Below are 23,253 nucleotides of genomic sequence, written 5' to 3'. Positions count from 1 at the left end.
CGGAGCCGCGCTGTGCCCAGGGGAGCAGGTGTCTGTGCTGGCCGGGGCCGGCTCCTCTCCTGGCCCAGCAACGCCCCAGATCCGGGCAGGCTTCACATTGTCTTTATTGTTATTGCCAACAGTGTCGGTGGCTGGACTCCTCTCCAGCACAGTTCTCATTTGCACGTATAATTTAAAAGTGTGGCCACCCCGGTGCCATGCAGGGCCGGGCCGGGCGCTCGGGCGGGCTCCCCACAGCTGGGGTCGGCTCCCCCACCCGCTGCCTTGGGCAGGTATATACACTATACAGAGCTACCGCGAGCAACGCGACGCGTCCCGAAAGAGCTACTCCTATGTACAGTATTTATAAAAAGCATCCCAGCCTCCACCACCCCGATAAAAAAATACTTCTCTTACTGAGCGCAATTGCCTGTGGAGCTGCCAGCCCCGCTCCCCCCTCTGCAATCTCAGCGCTGCAGAAAAGCCCCCGGGCACTGTCTGCCCTCGCCAGCCCCTTCCCTCCCCCCCCACCCCGTTTCACTGCCGCCCACCCCTGGAGGAGGCAGCAGGCAGCAGGCAGGAAGGCGCGGAGGGAGGGCAGGAGAGCTGCTCTCGGGTTTTGGCATGGCTTGCAGAAGCCCCACGGCAGGACCAGGTGGAAGAGGAGTGCAGGGCCCTGGGTGCTGGCCCTGGGCACAGGCCGGGCAGCAGCGCCCCACCAGCACTGCGTGGAGTGGGTGCGTGCCCGTCACCCTAGCATCTGGGCTCCAGGCACCAGCGGGCATCAAGGAGGGGCGCTCCAAAGCCTCCCCTGTCTGCCTGGGCCGGGAGCTGGCCCCGAGCGTGTGCTACCCCTCGGGGGGGCTCGGGCAGCCAGAATGGTCCTTGGGACCCTGGGAATAGTCCCCGGGACGCGGCTGCTGGCCGACAACTGCCCAGCGACGTCGATAGCAGCATACTGGGCACCGCGGCGGCCCTGGCACCGGCTCCCGTGCGGCCTCGATGGCAGGGCTGCGTTTCCGCGTTCACACAGGGACCAGGGTGCCCCCGAGAGACAGGGCGGGGGGGGGAGCTGAGTGTCCCTGGGGCAGCAGGGGGAGAGGGCAGCGCGGTGCCCCCCGGGAGCCCTGCTGGGGGCCCAGCTCCCCGCCCGGGGAGTGCTGGTCCCCCAGACATGACCCTGCAGACGCTGGTTGTCAGAGCTCTCACTGGCATTTGGGAGGTGCTGCTTGCCCCCTCCCCCCGCCCCCCATGACATGCGCTTGGCAGTGCCTGCTGCCGGTGGCTGGATGCTCTGTGCAGAGACGGGGTCCAGCTCACAGCCAGTTCCGGTGAGGTAGGGAAATGTTCTCCCCATTTTCCAGATGGGGAAACTGAGGCGCCCGGCAGGAGGGGACACACCAGAGGTGTGGGCACAGCACTAGACACACGGCCCTGGGCTCACCCCACTCCCTGGCACAGGCCATGGGCCCCCACGCGGGGCAGGTCTCTGTCCCCCGCTGTGAGCGTGCGGCCACGCGGGGCCCCTTCCCTGATGGGCAAGGACGGGCAGCGCAGGCGGAGGGCACTGGGTGTGCCTGGTGGGCAGCGCGGGGGTTGTGGTACAGTCCAAGCGGCAGGGCCGGGGGCTGTCCCCAGGGCCGGCTCTCCCCGGGGCACCGGTGTGGGGGCAGCTTGATCTGGGCCCCCAGTGACAACTAGTGGCTGCCACCGCTCTTCCCACCCCCTGTGGCCCAGTCGATGATGATGAAGCTCAAGCTCATGATCATGAAGAGCACTCCAAGGAGGGCGAAGCAGGCTGCCTGTGGGGGACAGAGCGGGGGTCAGCCGGGAGCTGGCTCAGCCCAACCTGCGGTGCCATGGCCCTCCCAGCTGCATCAAGCAGGAGAGCCAGGATGCCTGGATCCATCTCCAGCCCTGCCGTGACTCATGGCATCCCCAGCGCAGGGGTAACAGGGTGGTGGCAGAGCCAGGAAGGGAACCCAGGAGTCCTGGCAGTGTCTGCCACCCAAGCAGGGACCAGGGAGAGCCCAGCCCTGTCCATGCCGGCTTTCCCCTGGCAAGCCACCCAGTGCCAGCATCCCCACTAACCCCCAGGGAGCCCAGGAGCCATCCCTGGTGCCTGGCACTGCAGTGTGGACAGTCCCCAAGGGGCCAGGGCTCATGCCCAGCCCAGCCCAGGGGACACCACACCCCACCCCATCCCATCCCTATGTCTTTTCAGCAGGTGACCAGCGCTCACCAGGATCTTGGGAGGGGAGCGCAGTGGCTCCTTGTCCTTGGGCATGATGCGCATGTAGAAGATGGCGGGGAAGATGAAGATGAGACAGGGAGCGGACGTGGCACCTGGAGCAGACAGGGATAGAGCGGGCAGCAGGCCCCGGCCCCTTGGCTGAGCGCAGCCAACCGTGCTGCTGGGCCAGGTCCTGCCCTCTCCCCCCAGATCTGGCGTGGCCTTCTGGAAACCCGGGGATGTGCTGTCCTGGCCCCAGCCCCAGGTGTCCCCCCCCCCCCCGCCTCCCACCGGGGAAAGGGCCCTCAGGCCTGGGCGTTGTGACAGGGATGTTAGGGTGCTTCTGGCAGAGTAATGAGCCTGGCGGGCCACACAGACCCATGGCCAGGGCCCCACACACCTTCTACAGCTGGTATGGTGAGAAGGGGAAACTGAGGCACGGGGCAGCATGGGAAGGACAGTACCCAACACTCCTACCCCTGCCTGCTGTTGACCCCCAACACAAGCCCAGAAGGCAGCGCCTTGGGGGCATGGGCAGGAGCTGCTGTGCCCGGGGCCAGTGCCCTCATGGGGGCAGGAGTGGGGACTTCCCCTCACCGATCAGGCCGAAGATGCCAAGGATGGAAGGGGCAAAGATGACCAGCAGGTTGATGAAGGTCAGCAGGACCAGAGCGATGATAATGTGACGGACCCAGCTGAAGTCCTTGCCTTGGAACAGCATCTGCTGGATGGCCCGGCGCACCTGGGCATGGGGACAGGAGCATCACACACCATCCCGGGCACCAGGGACCCACTCCAGGTCCCCTGGCCCCAGCTCAGCCCAGGCTCCAGGCATCCTGGGCGTAGCTGCTTCTGCAAACTGTTCAGCCTGCCCAGAGCCGTCCTGCGGAGCCCTTGCCGCCTGCCTCAGTTTCCTGTCTCCGGGGGTCTCCTGAGTGCTGAGGCCCTGCGAAGGCCCATGGGTGGCCGTGTGGTTGCCCGTGGCTGTGGTGGTGCTGCCTAGCATCCCCAGGAAACACTCACCGGGAAGAGGACAATGGGGACAGTGAGTGTCACGGCCGTCAGCACAGCCACCCTCACGCACAGGATCAGCACGTCGAAGGGGTCCACATTGTTGTATGTGTGCAGCAGCTCCGACTCCACGCGGCCTGTGGGCACCAGCACAGAGGTGTGGGGTCAGACCTGCCACACTGCCCTGGCCTGCTGCATGCCAGGGCCTGCCCACAGGAACAGGCAGGAGGCCAGCATTGTCCCTGGGACATCACCTGGGACAGGCGGGTCCTCTGCACTGCTCCCAGCGCTTACCGTAGAAAGTGAGGTAGCCGAAGAGTGCAGCCAGGAAGTACATCAGGTACATGACTGTGATGGAGATGTTGGAAATGCACTGCATCTTCTTCTTGGAGGGGCTGTGGGGGCCAGTGGTGTTAGTCCGTCACCTGCACCTTGTGGACTTGGCAGCCCCCGGGGCCAGGCCCGAAAGCTGGATGCCTGCTTGGCCAGGGCTGTGCCGTAGGCAAAGCTCCTGAGCCAGCTTGGCTGGGCTGAGGCTGCCTGGCCCGGAGGGGTGATGCTGGCTGCAGGGAGGACGAACAGCCCTGCGCAGGATCACCCACTACCCCCAGGCACTAGAGCACCCCGGTGCAGGTCCCGTGCCCCGGCAGTGACAGAACATCTGCCTGCTGCCTTTCCCTGCGAGCAGGATGAGGCCCCACTCACTCCCCACAGGCACCCCAGCCCCAAGCCCCTCCCTGGCACTCACTTCTTCAGCTCAGTGTAGATGGGCAGGACCTCAGGGTGGCACACGAAGGCGAAGGCCATGATGGGGATGGTGTACGCAGTCTGCAAGAGAGGCAGGTGGCTGAGCACCAATGGCTTGGGACCACTTGCAGGTGCCAAGAGCTCTCCGGGGCTGACAGGAAGAGGGCTGGGGTGGCCCATAGCCAGGGAGTTTTCTTGCAAACCCGGAGGTGCAGCCCACCTTGGTCCTTGGCCTTGCACCAGGGCCCTACCTGGGAGTTGAGGGTGAAGAACCTGGGGGAGCAAGTGCCCTCATCGGGGGCCTGGAGGACGGTGTAGCCGTTCTGGTAGTTGCTGGTGCTGCCCAGAGTGTAGTTGTGGCTGCCTGTGCTGTTCACGTCTTGCGCGGGGAGAGGACAGGGGATCTGAAACTTCTTGTAGATGACCTGGGGGGGATGGTCAGAGCCCAGTGATGCTCCCCCCAGCAACAGCCACCCGAGCTGGGGGTCACCAGCACCACCTGCACTGCACCTGACTGGTGATGTCCCCTCCATGGGGTGCCAACAGCCCCCCCGTGCTTTTGGGGCTGCCTGGATGTGGGTCCCCCACGGTGAGGCTTGCCCCGTACCCTGCCCCTGTGAGCGCAGGCAGCAGGGATGCTCATGAGAGCGTGGTCACGCTCCAGACGAGTCGGGGATCCAGTGCGGGCACAGGGGATGCCCGGCCCGGCAGCGGGAAGGGGTGCTTTGTGGCCCGAGACGCCGGCACGTCCCAGGGCCACGTCCCCTGCACTCACCGAGATGAGGAAGAAGACCATGCAGCTGAGGGAGAAGCCGCTGGCATAGCCCAGGTAGCCTGGGGAGAGAGGAGAGCACCGGTGGGCAAGGGCAGGGCCCCCAAGCTGGCCGGGCCCCCACCTGCCCCCACCCCTCCCGCACCTGCTGCTGCCTGCCACAGTGGGGCACCATCGCCCTTGGCACAGCTGCAGCTCTCCAGGAGCGGGGCCCCGCGGGGCCGGGCAGGGTGCCGTGCTCGGCACCCGTGGGCTCTGCGCCCAAAACCCCTCGGCACCCTGACTTACCGAGCTGCTTCATGAGGGCCAGGGGCAGGATAACGATGATGGAAACCAGGATCACCAGATAGTTGCCGTTCACGTACCAGTCCCTGGAAGCGGAGAAGAGGCCTGCTCACAGCCCCACTTTGCCAGGGGCGTGGGGGCGCAGGGAATGTCCCCGTGTGGTGCCGGGGAGCCCTGCGAGCTTCGGGGACCAGCGTCTGCCGTCCCTGGGGAGATGCCTGAGGTAGCATCCCTGGGGGTCCCAGAGGCTTGCGTTTCCGGGGATCCCTAAGTTGGCATCCCCAGGGACCCCTCAGGCTGACATCCCTTGGGACCCCTGAGGCTGGTAACCCTGAGGACCCCTGAGCTGGCAACCCTAGGGACCTCCAAGCTGGCATCCCCAGGAACCCCTGAGGCTGGTATGCCTGGGTGCCTGGGATGTGTGGTTGAGAAAAGGGGCTGATCCCCAGACCCGCTCTGCACATCCCTCAGGGTCCCCAGAGTTCCTCCCCAGCACCAGTGGCATCTCTGCCTGGTGTCTGTTCTACTCTCTCCTTCCTCAGTCCCCCTGCAATGCCAGCATGGGGATGCAGGTGCAGAGGGGGTGAAGGGTGCTCATTTCCAGGGAGAGCCCCCTTTCCATACCCAGAACCCTGTAGTACCAGAGCCAGGTAGGCAAGCAGTAGGCTCTGCTCAAGGAGGAAAGGTTTATCCCAAGGGGAAGCGAGGAGCAGGGATTGGAAGTTCACTCCGGTTTAATCCTGCCTGGGGGCTTATTCAGCATTGACAGTCATCAAAAATAGTAGTGGCTTAATGCCACTAAATCCCTGTCATGGGCTGCCCAGCTGGAGACAAATCCATGGTGCCTGCTGGGGTGAGGGGACACGGCATGGAGGAACTGGGCCAGGGAGAGCACCCACAGCGAGGTGAGAGAAGAGGCCTCTCATGCAGATTTGGAGGCTGAACTGCAAGGAACTGATTCCAGAGCCCCTGATATGTCCTAGCCCTGCTGATTAGGGTCACTGGCCTTTGCCAGCTCCCCCACCATCCCAAGGGACCCTTGGCTGACACTTCTGCTCCAGCCAAATTTACCCAGGACATGTCACCCTGGGAGGGCAAGGGGCAGAGGCTGGGCGTGACCATGACCCATTTCCTCCCTTTTATTTGTGGCCAGGCAGCGCTGCCCCGGGGCCGGGCACAGGACTGGGGCCAACATCCTGACAGCACTGCCAGGCAGGTGCCCAGGCCTGGGTATGAAACCCAGGGAGATGCCCAGGCTTGGGGACATGGCCAGGGCAGGATGCGGGGTGGGTAGGAGACACTCACGTGGTCTTCTCCTCCAGGTTGAGGAATGTCTGGATGACAAGAGGCACTTCGGATTTGACGATGTACAGGTAGCTGGACATGGCTGCAGAGCAGAGCGAGACTGTGCCATGCTGGTATGGCGAGGGCACCGCAGGCCCTGAGCGCTCCCTGCATGCCCATGCCCCGCTGGTACCCATCCCTGTGCCTGCCCTGCCCTGTTCTCACCTCCAATGTTCTGCAGCGTTATGGCAATGGCTGCGGCTAGCTTCCCTGGTGTGCCAAAGGCTCGGTAGCCCAGCTGTTCATAAGCGCGGATGCCTGCAGGCAGCAGAGGAGCAGAGGGGTTAGGGCTGGGAAGGGACCCACAGCACAACCCCGTCATCTGGAGATCTGGCACTCACCCACGATGCCTGAGGATTTCAGCAGTAGATGGATGGAGTAGCTGGAGAGCAGGGCCACAGCTGTCAGGAGGAAGCTGGGAGAGGGGAGTGCCATCACAGGTGGGTCCCAGCAGTGGGCACAAGACAGGCTGTGCCACGCCATCTGGCACTGTGTGCCATGTACAGCTCCTGGCACGCCACATGTACCGTTGGTGCCATGCACTGATCAGGCCAGAAATGGGACAATGCAGCATAGGCAGGCTCTGGCTGCTGCAGGGATGGGGACAGGGCCCTGCACCTGCCTGCACCTGCCTGCAGAGCTGTCCTGGCTGGCCAACCTGCCCAGGTCTGTCCTCTCACGTCAGCACTGGGTGCTCACGGAGAGGATGGGCCATGGTCTTGCCCCAGAGCACCCCATGCCTGTGTCCACGGCTGCCATGACCCTCTGGGTACATGTCCCCACTGCCCAAGGGAGCCAGCAACCTAATTTTTCTGGCCACATGGAGAAAGCTGGTCATGGGAGGTCAAGTATTGATCCTCTTCATCATCACCAGGGCATAGAGCTGTGCAGGGACAGAAAGGCCAAGGGCCATGGGGCTGGATGAAGGTACACCATGAGTGGGGGAGACTATAGGTGGGGACAGCTCATCATGCTGATATGCGGGCCCCAGGCAGCTGTGTCCAGCAGTGCCCATGTGTACCCACCGCTGCTGGCAGAGTGGGCATCGCTCAGGCAGTGAGGCTCCCAGGCAGGATGCCAGACCCCCTGCCACCCCATGCGGCACCAGGCACCCCTTTTGCCCACCTCCCTAGCACTCACAGCCATAGCAAGAGGAATCGAGCACCCCTGGAGGAGTCCTGCACACTTGGAGTCCCCACACACGGTGCCCCACACCTTACCACAGGCCCCACACTCCTGCCCCTGGCTCTCCCATGGGCACTTTCACATGTCATTGGGTCTGATGCTGCTGGAGCCAATGTCCTTTCGCCTGTGTGAACACAGCCGTACCCCAAAGCTTTGGGGTGCAAGCACACAGCTTTGTGTAATATATTTGCTGGCACCCTGGGCTGGCTGGAGTGCCTCTGTCACCAGCACAGGCTGGCAAAGCCAGAGGCCTGTGCTGGAGCTGCCCACACAGAAGGTGGGGGCTGCCTTTTGTACAATGACCTGATTTAGGAGCCTGGGACTAGCAGAGAGGTTTTTCTGGTTATCTACCTACACATGCCCTGCAGGGGCATGGGAATGGAGCAAAGCAGGGGGCACCACGGAGGGGGCAGCCGGGCACTGGAGCCCTCCCAAGGGACCGCTGTGAGGCCAACCCCCATTGCCAGCAGCAGGAGCTGCAGCAATACATCCCAGCAGTGCCACGGGCCCCCATGCCAATGCCAAGTCTCAACCTATGGTGAGAGCCATGGGGTCCTGTACTGCCCCACGCAGAGCAGCAAGGCCCCATCCGAGCTACCCCCATACAGCTGGCCCCAAAAGGGCCTCAGACTGCCTGGTAGACACCCTGAGGAGTGTTTGGGACAGTTCAGCTGCTGCGGATGGCAGGAAAGCTGGGAGAGGGTAAACTTGGGGAAAAGTGTGGTGTGGCAAGCTTTGGAGCATGGGCTTGAGTCCTATGTCCCCATTGCCACCGGTAGGTAAATTGGGCAGCGGGTAGCCCACAGCGGGTCTCGCTGATGCCTGGCAGCTGGCTGTTGAGTCCGCGAGGGTGAGCAGGCGCCAGCAGTGCCCCATGCGGCCCTGAAAGCATCACTTACAGGAAGAGGATGATGCCTGTGTTGGCCATGGCATACGCCAGCCCCAGGATCCCGCTGCCCATAATGGCGTTGCTGAGATTGAACACGGACATCCCGAAAGACGTCTTCCCTTCAAACTGTGCACATGAGACACAACACAGGGACCAGTCACACTGGAAAATAGCCCCCAGCCACCTACCCACCAGTGAGACGCTGAGCCCCATAGGGCCACGTTTTAACTGGCTGCGACTGGCACAGCCCCATCTGGCTGCGGACCCTGCACCAGGCAAGATGAGAGGTGCCTGCAGTGCCCTACTCACGTCCGTGAAGTGTGTCTGCTTCTTCTCAGCGCCGTGGGGCAGAAACTCCTCCAGTTCTGCCACGCTGGACTGGTTCTCATCAAACCTGTGGCACAGGAAAGAGGAGCTGTGAGCCCGAGGCAGAACCGGGCAGTGAGCAGGACCATGACGGCCTCTCCGCAGGTGAGGGCACTGCGAGAGGGAGTGACGCCAGGCAGACATCAGCGCAGGACAACAGAGCTGTGCCAGGGACCAGTGCGAGCCACCAGCCCCTTTTTGTACCTCTGGTCCTAGCTTCCCATACAGGAGTCCAGGCTGCTTCTCAGATGTGACAGCCCAGAGGGGAGAGCTGCCCTGCTCCATCGCCCCATGGGCACACCGCTGGCACCCTGAAGTGGGCACAGCACCCCGAGCACCCAGAGCACCCCGAGCACAGGTCCGGGACCCCAGCCCCCAGGAGCAGGGTAAGCTGCACAGCCCAGCTGAGGAAGCCACTTGTCCCCAAGCCTCTACCTGTCACCCGCCAGTGAGGGGACGGTGGATGTGTTGAGTGCTGTAGCATGCTTCCCATTGGGCACCAGCTCCACCATCTCAGCCTGGATGGGTACCTCTGTGGCATCCATGGTGGGGCAGGCGGGGACGATGCTGGGCTTGCTGTTGAGGACTCCTCAGGCTCTGGAAGAGAAGAGCAAATGGAGTCAGACTCTGGGCTGGAAGACTGGGGTCCTGAGTACAGGTTTTGTGGATCCCATGTGAGCCAGTGATGCTGGAGTTTGGGTTAACACTGATACTAGCAACAGTGCAGGGAGAGGCATGTGAATCCATCTGAGATGCTCAGCTGGGCAACACCAGGGCTGGATTTGCCCCTTTTACAAACTTGGTAGAGAATTTTGGGGCACAAAATGCCACACTGAGCATGCAGGAGCTTTGAAAGTCCCCGGAAGCTTAGCAGGGACCCTTGTCTTGCATGACAAGCTGCCCGCAGCCCGGCCCCGGAAGGCTGCTCTGCTTCCCCTGCCCGCAGCTGGCACAGAGCCAGCTGAGCTCCTGGAGCCTCTTTTCCTGGCTCACAAGCCTGGCAGAGCCCTGGCCCAGTGCCAGCATAGCTAGTGATACTCGGCCTACCTAAAATCTCCCTTGCAGCTCTGGCCGTAGGGCTTGGCTCTGCTTCTTGCTCCTGGCCCACCGCAGGCAGTCCCAGTGCAGGCGGGTGCCACCCCAGAGGTGGGTGCATTTCAGAGCGGGTGAGGGCTCCCTGTGGCCAGTAGTGGATGCCACACAGAGACAAGTGTGATGCTTTGTGGCCCTTTGGTGCCTTCCCCCCCCGCCAGTGTGGCTGCCACCCCTGTACAGCCAGGGATTCGGAGGCACGGGCCTTGGCCAGTATGGCTCCTTCCTTCGTGGTGTGGACATGGGAGCTGCAGAGCTGGGGGAGGGCGTATCTCCTCTCAGCAGCTTTCAGGGTTCTGCCTAGCCTGAGGAGAGAGACTTGCCTCCTTTCTCCATGCCTCAGTTTCTCCTCTGGAGACCGGTACTGGCTGTGCTGAGAGCTGCCGGTGGAGAGACCCCACGAAGGGCACAGTGCTTGCAGGATGAGCAGGGTCTTTGTAGGGCAATTTGGGACAGGGCAGAAAAGCGAGGGTTAACTGGGAGCTCAGAGACCCCCCTGCTTATGTAAAGGACTCAGCGCTGCCCTGCACAAAGGGCTAAAATACGTCCCGTCGCCCAGGGCCAGCGCGGCCATCAGTGCCAAGCGATGGGTTTTGGGTGCACATCAGGGCCTGACAAATGGAGCAGGAAAGAGCGCGGGGACGGGAGACAAGTCCTTGGCAGGGGAAGTCAGCCGGGCTGCCGAGCGCGGGACGGTTTGGCAAGCCGCACAAAGCGGCCTCTGTGCGAGCCCACGGCCCTCCCCGCGCGCCGCTGGGAAACGGCACAGTGCTGCTTTCTGGGGCAGGCTGGCAGCCGAGGAGCAAGGTCTCCCGCTGGCTCCCTCACCCGAGACAGGGTTGGGCGACGTCTTTAGGAGATCCGCCCTGGTGGGGGCATTTCCGCCTCGGCCACCGTGTCAAGACCCGTTGGGCCCCAGTGGCACTGAGAGGCGTTGCACGGCCCGAGGATGGGGCCAGCCAGGACGCAGCCCGCGCCCCTCGGCTCACGGGAGCATGCAGCTCTCATCGCTGCTGGACCCAGAGGTCTGCACCGTCACCTGGGTGTCCCAGCTTTCCACCAGGTGACAGGAGGATGTTCTATGGTCTGCTGTTGTCCGCGACCCTTTGCCAACACCCTCCCCCAGGCATCAGGAGCGTTTTTATTATCCTCGCTAAACCTGCACCATGTTTTGCACGGCGTGGTGCCCCCGCAGCCGTGCGTGAGAGGCTGCCGCGTGGCCAGCGGCTGGGTCATCCCAGGCCCCAGGCCGGCTCGCCGCTGCTGGTGAGCTGCGGCAGGGGCTGGCAAGGCTGCCGCCATGGGGCTGAGCCCTGGCAGGCTGCCCCGGGGCAGTGGGGGGGAGCGCGGCTGGAGACCACCCGCTGGGAGGGGAAACTGAGGCACAGAGGATGCTGACGTATATGCCAGGAGACTTGCTGCCAGCCGTCCTGTCCCCAGCCTAGCGAGGACTCCACCGTGCGGGGGAAGAGAAAGAACCGCAGAGCGGCCACTGGGTGATGATTTATCCCCCCCTGCTAGGCCTCAGCCTGGGCCTAAATCCAGACACAAACAAGCCTGCCAGCACATCCAAATACTGCTGTTAACTCTGCGTGTTCCCAGCACCACCAAAACCGGCTGAGCCCGCCACGTAACACCATCCCTCAGAGATCCCCCGCCACGAAAGGGGCATCACACAACCTGTCAGAGGCCTGGCCAGCTGGTGACCACCCCCTGCTCCCAGCGGCCAGGTTCAGAGGGGGCTGCAAGGCACCCTGCTCGGCCCGGCCCTGACGCTCCTGTCCCCAGCAGCCTCCTGGCTCTAACCTCGCAGGAATGCAGCCGCCCGCTTCACGCTGTTCCCAAGAGGCAGGCGCAATCGCGGTCAGTGGTGGAGCCCTCAGCACCTTCCCCAAAATCACACATGCTGCAAGGCTGCCTTAAGGCAGCCTTTCCACAAGGGCTCTGCTGCTAGGCCAGAGAAAAAGCCGCGGAGACACGCACTCTGCCCATCCAGTCTACAGGAGGCTGTGCTGTCGCCCCACGTCTGTGGTCGCCCGGGCCAAGGGCACCCAGCTGGGCCAAGGTGCTATGCTCGGAGGCAGTCCCGGGTGCTGCCACGTCTCCCTCTCCCACGCTTGCTCAGGCCACACGGGCCCTGGAGAGGTTCAGTGCTCTCCTGTGCAGTCCCTTTCTTCTCCCAGGTTATAATTATACCTCTGCTGAGCGGTTCAGGAAATACCAGCTTCTCCCCCAAACACCTCTCAGAATAGTAAGTGAGACAGGCTCATTTCACATGCAACAGAGTTAGCATCAGGCCCGGAGATGTTTTCTCCAGCCACGCAGAGCTGGCACAGCCCCGGCCCGTGCTCAGTGCCTGGTGCTCCAGCAGGACTGGACCTTTGCTCCCTGCCTGGCAGCTGGCCTGGGGCTGTCAGCATGGCGTCGCCAGCCCCTCGGTCAGGTCAGCGGTGCTGCCGGCAGTGTCTCTTTGCAGCAGCTGGGAAAAAGGGGATTGTGGTGAGATACAAGCTGAAAGGGGAGGGAAAGGAGACACTTCGATCAGGTAGAGCGTGCCCATCACGGGAACTGTTTGCCTTGTGATAAGGCTCTACAGAACAGCAAATAGATTGCACGGTGGGTTGTCTCTGGCAGGTGGCCCCCGGCCCTGCGCATGTGCGGGAAGGTGGGTGGCCTTCTCCAGGTTTGGGGGGAGCATGAGACTCGCCGCGCCAGGGCGGGTGGCATTTTGGTGTTAAAGGCAGCCCTGGTAAGTCTGACCCTGCATGTGCGTGCTGGGGCTCTGCGCCCCGGCACATGTGAGCGTGTTTGGGCCTGGGCACCTATGCCTGAGCTGCGTGCAGAGGAGATGAGACATGGCCACGGGCTGGAGTGGTGCGTCAGGGCTGTGCAAGCTCCCGTGGTGCAAGCGGCAGGCTGTCAGCTGGAATCTGCTCCTCTGCCCATCACGCTGGCTGCTGGGGCTGCCCGCACCCAGGCACAGAGATGCAAGTGTGTGGGCACCCTGGAGCTAGCAGCCTGTAAACAAATCCAAAACAGCAAACCAACTGCCCTCCTCATGAGCAGACGGCCCAGAAAGGCCCATCTAGCCACAGGTCCAAGGCCACTCTGAGCACCGTGACAGGCTCCAGGGAAGGACCCGATGGCTGCTGCCCACCGTTGGTGGTGAGGCCCACTGCAAGCAGCACCACAGAGCATGCCAGGCCATCTGCTCCTGGGACTCACCTGACCCGGAGAGCCCAAACACATCCTGGGAGTGCCATGCCACAACACCATGATAGGCAGATGCTCCCATCTTTCCCACTCTGGTGGCCCCAAATGCAGCTTAGGGCTGTGCTCAGGGTAATCTGTGTGTGGCCCAGCATGCTCCTCCTGCTGACGACTAGCCCCGGTTGCCAGCTCCTCTGTCCCTCACTCACCTGCCCAGAGCAGGGCATGGGCATGGGCATGGGCACAGAAACCCACCCATGGCCTCTTCTCTGGAGCTGGAGCTGAGTCAGCTGCACTGATTTCCAGACGTGGATCGCAGCTATAGAGCCAGCGGGCTCTCTCTATCCTGCCTGGACAGCAAGGACATGTGATAACCCCAATCCTGCCCAAATCTCACACTTGCCTTGGCGGATTTAGCTGTAACCAAACTCCATGAGCTCAGTCTTTGCTCACCTGGTGGCTCGTCCTGGTGTCACCGTACTTGGTGACACTGCATATAGCCCTGCTCAGGGCAGTGTGGGGATGATGCCCACCCCACCAGCTCTCTGGTGCAGCCAGCCTGTGTGCCTGGAGCCCCAGCCTGGTGCTCAGCACCATCCTGCAACCTCCCCAGGGCTGGGGATGTGTCATGGTCCTCCTATGGGAGACACTGAGCTGTATGCACAGAGTGGCACACACGTGTCCTTCCCACTGGCCTGGCATGCTGTTCACCTCCGCCCAGGCATCTGTGTGCTAGAGGAGGTTACATGTGGTCTTGCACGGTGTGTCCTGGCCAGCAAAGAACCCTGCCCTCCCTCGCTAGGACAGAGACACGTGTGTGTGGAGGCCTTGCTCCGAAAAGCCCTCGTTCTCAGTCATTGCTGGCAGACAGCATGCAGTCCTGAGCTTGCCCCAGCACCGGCAGGCTGGCAGCCAGGCTGCCCTGGCAGCCAGGGCACCACAATGGGGGATCTAGGTCCTGGAAAAGGCTGTATCTCTGCTGAACACCTCACTTCCAGACTGACTTTATCTAAAAGGCAGAAAACCCAGCTCAGAGCAAAGCACAACCTGGAGCGGGACATTCGGGGGGGTTTCCAGGTCAGAGTAACTTCACTTGGCAGCTGTCTGCAATCTGAGCTGGGCATTTCAGACAGGACTGACGGGGCTCCACCATGCCAGAGAGCTGGAGGCTTGGCCAGGACCTGACAGTGCTGACGTATAGCTGCAGGACATATATCATCCCTGGAAAGCCTATCTCTTGGGAGGTGCCGTGCTATTCCGGTTCCTCAGCACAGTGCCGACAGCATATGAACCCTAGATCCCTGCGGGAGCTTCTGAGGATGCCAGGGATGAGCTGTGCTGTGTGCCAGGAGCCATAGGGAGGAATCTGGCCCCAACTGGCAGAGTCCAGTGGCCTATGGCTAGATGGGCCATTCTGGGCCAGCTGCTCACCCTCTGCCTCTGGACTGCCTGGATGGGTTGGGGCAGCACCCACACTACCCCAGGATGCTCAGCGCTGGGCCTTCCACTCCGTCACAGAGACCTCACTAACCCAGCATGCTTTTGTGGATCTCATGGTTGATGCTTTCATGGGTCCCATGAGGGGGATCCCAGGGGACTCACAGATCCCACAGCTGTGCCTCACTTCTGCTGGTGCCAGTGGGAGGACAGGACATGTGAGTGTGGGGGAACTGGCAGCCACTGCCTACCAGCTCTGCCTACCCCAGCAGCATCAGCCTGGAGTGCGACATGCACCTTGAGTCCCCACAGCCCATGGTGAAGGCTAGTCATCTCCCCAGCAGACGGCACGTGCACTGGCCCACGGTGTGCACCGGAGGGTCCCAGAGCAACCAACAACCCCACATTTCTACATAAGGTGGTGGGAAGACACTGGCCTGAGCTGGGGACCTCTGCAGGATGGTGGAGAGGGATACTCAATCCCCCATCTCCTTTCTCTCCACAAATGAATCCCTGCTAATCCGCCCCAGCTGGGGCTGAGGAAGCGGGACTATTACGGGTGGTAATCCGGCTTTAGCATGATGCCTGGCACAGCTGCTGCGCTGCGTGCTCACAGCCAGGTATGCCCCTGCAGCTTACATGGGCTGGGGGCTGGCAGCAATGACCCCCCCATGCCAGCCTGCCCTGGAGGCCGTTCAGGTTTCACTGGAGCCCAGCGTTGACAGAGGTTTCATGTTCCCTGAGGTGATATGATGACGGAGTCCAGCAGCCCTCCAGGAGAGATGGGCAGTGTGGGCTAATGGGCAGGAATCTCCAGGCCATGGCTCCCCACTGCCAGCAGCCCCCAGCCCAGGGGTCTCTGGGTCAGACCCCAGGACCTCTGTTGGGCTCAGGGGTGACCACTAGCTCAGGGGGTCTCTGGAAAAGACTCCAAGGCTTCTGCTGGGCTCAGGGGTGGCCACCAGCCTGGGCATCTCTGGGTCAAATCCCAGGATTGCTGCTGGGCTCAGGGGTGACGTCCAGCACTGTGGTCTCTGTATCAGCCCCTTGGACCACTGCTGGTACGGGGGTGCGGGCACATGGGCAGAGATGGGGAGGCATTGTGAAGCCCAGAAGTCTCTGAGCATCATCTCCCTGTCTGAGTTTGACAGCAGCAGGCTGGGCACAGGGAGCAGAGACCCCCTCACCCCTCCCATCGCCTTTAGGAACAAATTCTCCTCCAGGCTAGGCCACCAAGCCCTGGTGCTGGGAGCTGAGCCAGCCCTGACCATGCTGAAGCAGGACTTTCCCTCCCCCCACACAAGCAAAGACACAGACGTGTTTTGCCTCCTGACCTGGCTTCCTAAAATTAGCACCCCAAATCTGTTTCTGAATGTACAGTATTTACCCCCACCTACCTAAACAGAGAGTCCCATCATCCTGCCTCTCCTGAGATCAGCATGCACTCAGCACCCAGAAAAGATAAATCTGTCTGCCCAGGGGCTCGGCTGCACATCTGGCTTTTGTGGTGAGGGCTCTGGGCAGCACCTAGCACCCAGAATGCATGGGGCCCTGGCAACCCTGGGGAGGGATGCCTGGGAGTAACCTGCAGAGTGCCCTGCTGGCTGGTCCCACCAGATAGCCCTGCTGGAGTGCTCCTGCAGATAGTGTCAGAGAGCCCCTCCAGATAGCCATGCTGGATGGCCCTGCCATCCTGGGCCCCCTGCTCCTGATTTGAGCATGAGGCAGGCAAAGTGAGTGCCTTCCCCTCATGGCACCAGCTCCTGGGCTTATGTAGTCCCGGGAGAACCTCAGGTTTCAGCTACGAATACCGAACCGTGGCTAGGCCTTGCAGGCTTGGAGGTAGCCTGGCCATGTGATGCCCTCCAGCCTTCCCTGGCCTGGACCTAAGTGAGAATCAGCAATAACAGAAAGGAGAAAACAGCTGTAAAAGCTGCCATCTGGGTTCCCGAGGCTGCCTGTCACCTGAAGGCACTGACACCTGCCTGAGCAGTCCTGGATAGCTCCTTGGACTCTGAGATGCAGCTTTGGGCCCTTCCCAGCCATGCCGGCTTAGGGGCCAGCTCTGGCAATGCTGCAAACCCCAGCAGAAGAATTCAGGCATGGTATAAACCAATGTTGTCAGGAAGGAGGTGTTTCTGTTTTGCAGATCAGCCAGAGAATTGATTTCACACTGAGAGCAGCTAGGAGCTAATGCAAACCTGGCCACAAATACTGAAGAGTATTTGTGAATACAGAATACAGAAGAGCCTTCCTCAAAGCTGCTTTGATTTTGCAAGTGAGCCACTCGCTCCCCATGCCGACAGGCACCCCGGGACCAGCCTCTGTCACCCCGAGCTCACAGCAAGCCTCACGCTGTCCGAGCAAACAGAGCTCTGCACAGATGACTTATTGGGGAACTGCTGACAAGGCGCTCTTCAGCACAGAGCCCAGGGCCTTTGCTGACATGTGTGCCGAGCCTTGGTGGCCAGAGGGAAGGCTGCCTGTCTGCAGCCAGCCACAGGCATGTTTCCAACAGGCCCAGCTACCGTCCGGCCTTTGGAGCTGCTGGGGAGGTTTGATCACATTTGGGGGAGAGATTCAAAGGGAGCGCAAGGAGGAAGGAGACAGACGTCAGAGCCGGCAGGCTGGGGTGGAAGTGCAGGATGAAACGGTACGGCGCGCTGGCCCTGAGCAAGCGCAGGGAGGCAATCACGCGGCAGTCTGGTGATGCACCCAAAAACCCATGGCGACTGTCCCCCTGCACAGACGCCCTTTGCTCCCACTCCTGACCCTGCGGGCACGTGCTGGCGGGCCTCTGGCTGCCTAGTGAGAGGAACCAGTGGACTGGGTTGTCTCCCAAACCATGCAGCCTCTTCATGCTGGAGAAGCAGGTGGCTGCAGCCCACTGAGCACCTTTAACCCCCCCAGCTGACCCATGGCTGGTGTGACCCCCACATTGCTGAGGATATCCTGGCTTCCCACAGCTGGACTCTCATGGGGCAGCGCAGGAGAGGGGAAAGATTTCCCAAAGCTTTTCAGTAAGTCTGTAGGCTGAGCGCTGCTGCGAGTGGTTGTGAACAGGGTACCCAAAAGCTAGATTTAACAGCAGCACTCTGAGCAGGGCTGGTTCACCCCATCGCCCTGTGCTGGGAGCTTCACCAACTTGGGGTCTTTCCTCTGAGAGCTGCTAAGCTGGTAAAGCCTCTATTGCTGTGCTTAATGGTGGGTTCATTCTGAATTAGCAGCACTCACACCATTTGCACACTGATTACCAGATGGGCTGGCTAATCCCAGAGACCCTCTTCCCTGCACTTCACTGTTCCCCAGCCCATGGAAAGCTCTGCTCTCTCTGCCGGCCCTTTGCCAGTGGGACCAGGGTGCCTGGTCCCAGCCACACGCTCCAGCCCACGTAGCTGCAGGGTGAGTCAGGTTAGCTTGCTGATGCCATAGACAATTCCCCAAATAAGGAATAGCCTCCATCAGCCCAGTGAGCCGACGGACTCTCGGGCGGCTGCTTGCGGGGGTGGAGGGGCTGGCCAGGGAGGTGGCATGCTGCGAGAGCTGGCCTCAGTCATCCCCTTCCCAGACTTTCCGGTGGTGGTTGGAGAGGGAGACACATAAAATGTCACAACTGTCCTTGGGGCTCTGCTGCAGTTCAGCAGCAAAAGCACAGCTCTGCCCTGAGGACCCAAAATATCAGGGACCAGAGGGAGACAGAGGTGCAAGCTGCTCCGCAGGTGGCCTGAATCCTGACTCTCCTCTTCCAAGACGGCAGAGAAAGCATCAGAGAGGCAGCAGCAGGGGATGGAAAGTCCAAGCAACACCAAATGCTTGGCATAGGTGATGCCTTGCTGGCACCCTGCTTCTAGGCAAGGCCAAGGGACAGTGGCACTCCAGCCTGCAGTTCTGCTGCAAATCAGGGGATGCTGCTGCATGTGGGGCAGCTGGAGGAGCCACTGCAAGATGTCATGGTGGACTGAGAGATCCCACTGCTCCTTGAACACGCCTATGTGGGGACGCGTCCCCAGCGGTCCAGCAGCCGAGCTGGCCTGTGGCTGTCTCCCTCTGCTCCATCCCAGATTGTTGGATGTGCTGGGGGCTGAGTGTGCGCTGGAGAGGGGAAAGGCACCACAGAGAAGGGGGTGGTGGAGCCAAATGTCACTGCAGTTTGCCCTGGACTGCACCAGAGGAGCCATGGGCTGCTTGCATTGTCGACTTGGCGCTCTGAAGGCCGTGAGGAGGATTTTCCAGCGCTGAAGCAACAGCGTGTCTCTCTCTCAGGCGGCTCCGGCCACAGCGGTTTCCTGCCTGCTGTGCGCACCGTGGAGGAGGCTGCATTGAGAAGCAAGGGGAGCAGCCTGTGTGTCAGCCACCCTCAGCTCCCGTCCTGCATGACCAGCACAGCCCTGGGTCCTGCTGCGAGGGGCTGGAGCTGCTGTGTGGGGCCCAGGACACCTCTGGTGGGGGGCAGCTGGAGAGGGCTGCAGTGTGGGTGCTGGTCCCGGGTGCCTGTCCTGCCCTGCATTGCCCAGGCTGGTTGACACTTTTCCCTCTCTACCTCTGCCACCATCAGCTCAGACCCTTGCTTGTCCAAGAACCAGTATTGAGGACAGCCAGGAAGGAATGGCTGAAAAGCTGCCGGTGCCTTGGCACTGCCCCAGCCTGGCCTATTATTCCCACCACCAGAGTGAAGGGGAAACTGAGGCAGAGCCCTGAAGCCAGCCAGGGGCACAGGAAGCTGTGCCCAGGGCCAAGACCACCCAGGTTCCTGCTAAAGTGACCTGGTGTCGTAGGAAGGTTTTTAATCTGTGGCAGGGCTGGCAATGAGCTGGCACGGGACTGTGCAAGGACAAGGTCAGGGAGCAGGGGCAGCTGGTGGTGCAGGGACAGGGATAGGGACTGGGTGAGCCCAGCTTTCCTTTCCTATGCCAGCCAGCACTATCCTGCCGAGGAGCCTGTATCTCCGCCACCTGGGATGGGCCTCTCTGAAGCCAGATGCCAGGCTCCAGCAGGGCACAGCGGCTGGACTGCGAGTACCCTGGCTGCTCACCTGAGCCCCAAGTGTCATCAAGCTGGGGACAAGGGGCAGGGCCACCCAGCATGGGTCTGCGGGAGGCAGAATGAAACCGTAGTTCAGACCAAAGCATTTCACCTGGCTCCAAACTAGACATTTAAAGCCAACAGATTGCCCTTTAGGAAGACAGGGCCATCTCGACAGGAAGGTGGCCCTTTTTGGTTTAAATGGGCGGCTGATGCCTGAACAAACTGTTTTACCTTTTCCATTGCACCTCCAGAGACACACTTGTCCTTTGAAGCAAGATACTCGTCAGGAGTTTTGCTCCCTAAAGCACATCCAACATTGCGAGACAAGACCAGAAATTCAACATTAAAAAATGAAGGCTCTGAATTTCTCCAGGCCAGCATCTCTCCATGACACTGGCGACATCGAGGAGGGGACGAGTCCCCAGATTGAGCCGCATCCTCGTGTTTCCCTCCACCACCTTAACACCCCCGAGCACAGCACCTTATCCAGACTGGGTGACGTTGGTGAATAGGCGTGAACACAAACTGCCCAAGCCCGCGTGGGACCACTGCAGCCCTCGTCCTGCCTGCTCTAACCATTAGGCTGTCCTGCTGCCCTGGCATCTGATCCCGAGCCACAGGACGTGAGGACCGGCCCAGCTCTCCCTGCTGGCATGGGGAACCCAACTGGCCCCAGACCTGCGTCAGCAGCCCCACGGTGGCCAGGGATGTGCACGGCGGCCGAGACCCGCACCACGAGGAGGGCGGGGGCGCGTCAGGGGCCTGTCCCACCCCTAACTCGCTCAGGCCCTTGCCTCTGTTTTCTCAAGGGCTCTGTCTCCGGAGGAGCCCATGGGATCCCAGCCCTTCTCTTGGTCCCAACGCGCCAAGGAAAATAGGTCCTGCCGGTGTCTGTTTGTTTGCTGTGGCCACAGCCACGGCGTGTGATTACAGCTGCAGCGTGGCCGGCGCTGCGGGGCCCTTTGTGCTTTGGCCAGGCCCCCCACGGCAACGGCACCCCCATGCCGCCCTGGGCTGCCCAGGGCTCCCTGAGCATCCCTGGCCACTGGAGCGAGCGTGCCTGCAGCCACGCAGCGAGCTGCTGGCCAAGCCGGCTCTGGTGCTCAGGGCAGGCAGGCCCTGGGGGCCCGGGCTCCCTCCAGATGCTGCCTCAGAGGGTGGGCAGCGAGGGGACTGGGCAGCCTGCTGGGGGACGGTGTCTTTTCTCTCTGCACCCCCCACCCCCCATGAACTCTGGGGGTGAAAGCATGTAGCCCACAGCCAGCAGGGACCGGGCAGATCTAACCACTCAGCTTGGGCCTGATCCAAACACCAATGGAAAATTCCCATCTCCTCCACAGCAGCTCGGCACAGCTGTGCCCTCCACAGCCAGCCTGGGCTCAGCCCCGGCTGGCCGGCAAGCCCTGCGCCCCTCGCCCGGCTGCACCCGTACCCCAGCAACCTCCTCTCTCTCCCACGTGCTGGGACCTGGTGAAGTCCTGCGGCCGCCTGAGGCTCAGACAAAACTGTCCTATCGCAGAGCAAGCTGCATGGGAACAGATGGAGCAGGGGCCCTGACGCTAGCACCCCCAGGCAGTGCCCCGAGTGCCTCAGTTTCCCAGCACATCTCTGCTCTCGGGAAAGTTTTCTTTCCTGTTGGATGCTTCCAAAGTGACAAGTCCCCTGTCGAAGGGATAAGCCAGGCTCGCCTGTGTGAACGGCTCTGGAGGGGGCTGGGCAGAGCAGCCCCCTTTGCCGGCTGGCATGGGGAGTGTGTGGCTGGCGGGGAACACGATGTACCGCACGCCTTTCTGCACCTCTGTGATGCCTTCCCAAGCAGCCAGGCTCTATAAATATCCTGGCCAGGGGGATGCAAATACACGCATGTCTGGCCTGCTCCCCTAGCCCCACAGCAGCACCCAGTGCAGTGAAGCGGCCAGCCTGGCACCCTCAGCACAGCAGCCCAGAGCTGCCTGCTGCCCTGACTGCAGCCACTCTCCCCTGCCGTGCCACTGCCAAACACGGGTTCTCGCCCCTGCCGCAACACCCTGACATCTGATCCCAGCTGCGACAGTTTCCAGCCCTAAGAAACATATGTTGTTCTCACGGCCAATTAAAAATTAAAGTGGAAAAAGGGCTTTTGGGGGTTATTATTATTAGCAAAGCGGCCAATAACGCTGAGGCTGCTGTGCAGACCCCTGCTCTGGTCACCATGCTGCCACTGAAGGCAACAGTTTTGGCCATGCATTAGGGTTCCAATACGGCAAGGCAGGGCTCTGCCTTTTTATGAGCATTCACAGGATTTTTATACATTGTGGGAGGGTTTCAGCCAGTGGAGAGGAAAGTGGAAGAAGAAAGCAAAGCAAACAGCCCCCAAGCTCTGGCTCTGCCACCTGCAAGCTGCCGCTTCATGGGGTGGCCCTGCCTGTGACAGCCTGTCCACGGCCCCGCTCCGGCACGGCTCCCGGCACCACGGCAGCGTGCACTGCACGGGCAGGTTTTTGCAAGACAGCTGCAGCTTGCAACCAAAACGTTTTGTCCTGCTCCGAGATTCCCAAGTCTGACAACTGAGGGGGGCAGCTGAAAAGAAGAGTTTCTAAGTGAGGGGAGGAGAAAGCAAACAGTAACAGGGAAAGTAGGGAGCCCTGGTAGCACAGAGTGCTGCATACAGCCCCCAGAGCCTACACAGACCTCAAAAGCTTTCCAGCTTTTTTCTGTGCTGACTTACATAGGGCACCAAGCGGGAGAGGAGTCAGCACTCAGTGCAGGGCAGGTTGGGGGAAGAACGGAAACGGATCAGGAGGGATTAGCCCAGCCTCGGCTTCGCAGGGAAAACAGGGAGGGCTAGCAATCCAAACTGTCGGCAGCCTTAAATCCCGTCACGCCCGTGTGGAGTTTCCCAGAGGGTGAGAAAAAAATACAGGAGTGTCTGCAGATGCTCCCAAGAGGAGACTGGGACAGCCGACGGGGCTTACCTGCTTGCCTGTCCCCCCTCTCCGGCTGACGCCTCTGCTTTGGGCTGGGGCAAGCAGCCCAAAGTTGCCAGCCCCGCAGTCCCTCGCTGTGTGCTGAGCAACCCTGCAGATTAGAGTATCCTTCGGCTGTAATCCCAATGGAGTCGGAGATTAAACTGGAGCCCAGACCCGCCCCCAGTCACGGCTCCCAATCTCCGTGGCGGCCGGGGCCGCGTCAGTGCAAGCTGCTGGAAAGGCCCACGGCCGAGGGGGAGGCGTGTGCATGCACACGCAGCCTTCAGCCCTGGCCCTGCATGGCCAAGCTGGCTGCCGGGGACAGCAGAGCGCCACGGCTGCGGGGCTGTGGAGGGGGGAGAGCTCCCGGCCGACATCGCCACCCTCGGCAGCCCCAAGCTTTCTAGGCACTGCTCTTTCCGAGGTTATTAAAAGTCAGCAGCATTAAAAGCCACGGGGCTATTTCAGTTGTTCTAATCTAACTTGAATGTCTAAATATAGCGGATGTCAAGCTCGCACACTGCATTTCTCTGGGTAAATAAACCTAGTAAGGGGAAGGGGTAGAGGAGGCCCAGCTCACCCAGAAGTGAGGGAATATCTTTTCCTGCAGCTCCCTGACCACACTGGGGCCGGACTGTCTCCACAGCCTAAAAAAATCAAGCTGTTTCCCCAGGTGTTAAATAGCCCACCTCTGCTGCCCAGCCCACAGGCGCTGGAGGAGATGCCAGCT

At 61.4% G+C, this 23,253-nt stretch overlaps 1 protein-coding gene across 1 annotated transcript; it reads right to left on the bottom strand.

Annotated features, from left to right (window-relative positions):
- Nucleotides 1–86: 86 nt before the first annotated feature.
- Nucleotides 87–22,728, bottom strand: LOC112989446 (sodium-coupled neutral amino acid transporter 3). Its single transcript, XM_026110609.2, has 16 exons — nucleotides 22,530–22,728; nucleotides 9,247–9,408; nucleotides 8,755–8,839; nucleotides 8,456–8,571; nucleotides 6,713–6,786; nucleotides 6,537–6,629; nucleotides 6,333–6,414; nucleotides 5,031–5,113; nucleotides 4,746–4,804; nucleotides 4,222–4,395; nucleotides 3,972–4,051; nucleotides 3,518–3,618; nucleotides 3,236–3,360; nucleotides 2,810–2,954; nucleotides 2,222–2,325; nucleotides 87–1,781 (listed from the first exon to the last, which is right to left on the bottom strand). The coding sequence occupies exons 2-16, from the start codon at nucleotides 9,354–9,356 to the stop codon at nucleotides 1,677–1,679; spliced, it is 1,536 nt and encodes a 511-aa protein (XP_025966394.2). The 5' UTR covers nucleotides 9,357–9,408; nucleotides 22,530–22,728; the 3' UTR covers nucleotides 87–1,676.
- Between the last annotated feature and the right edge of the window lie 525 nt (nucleotides 22,729–23,253).

This window comes from Dromaius novaehollandiae, chromosome 12 (assembly GCF_036370855.1).
Source record: "Dromaius novaehollandiae isolate bDroNov1 chromosome 12, bDroNov1.hap1, whole genome shotgun sequence".
In the NCBI taxonomy this organism is placed as follows: Eukaryota; Metazoa; Chordata; class Aves; order Casuariiformes; family Dromaiidae; genus Dromaius; species Dromaius novaehollandiae.
The sequence above is the reverse complement of the archived record's forward strand: the minus strand, read 5'-3'. Positions and strand labels throughout refer to the sequence as shown.

Coding starts and splice junctions, on each gene's coding strand:
- LOC112989446 (XM_026110609.2), bottom strand. CDS start 9,356: ATGGATGCCACAGAGGTACCCATCCAGGCTGAGATGGTGGAGCTGGTG. Junction 6,787..8,455: donor ACAGGCATCATCCTCTTCCT/GTAAGTGATGCT, acceptor CCCCTCTCCCAG/CTTCCTCCTGACAGCTGTGG. Junction 4,052..4,221: donor TCTTCACCCTCAACTCCCAG/GTAGGGCCCTGG, acceptor CCTCTCTTGCAG/ACTGCGTACACCATCCCCAT.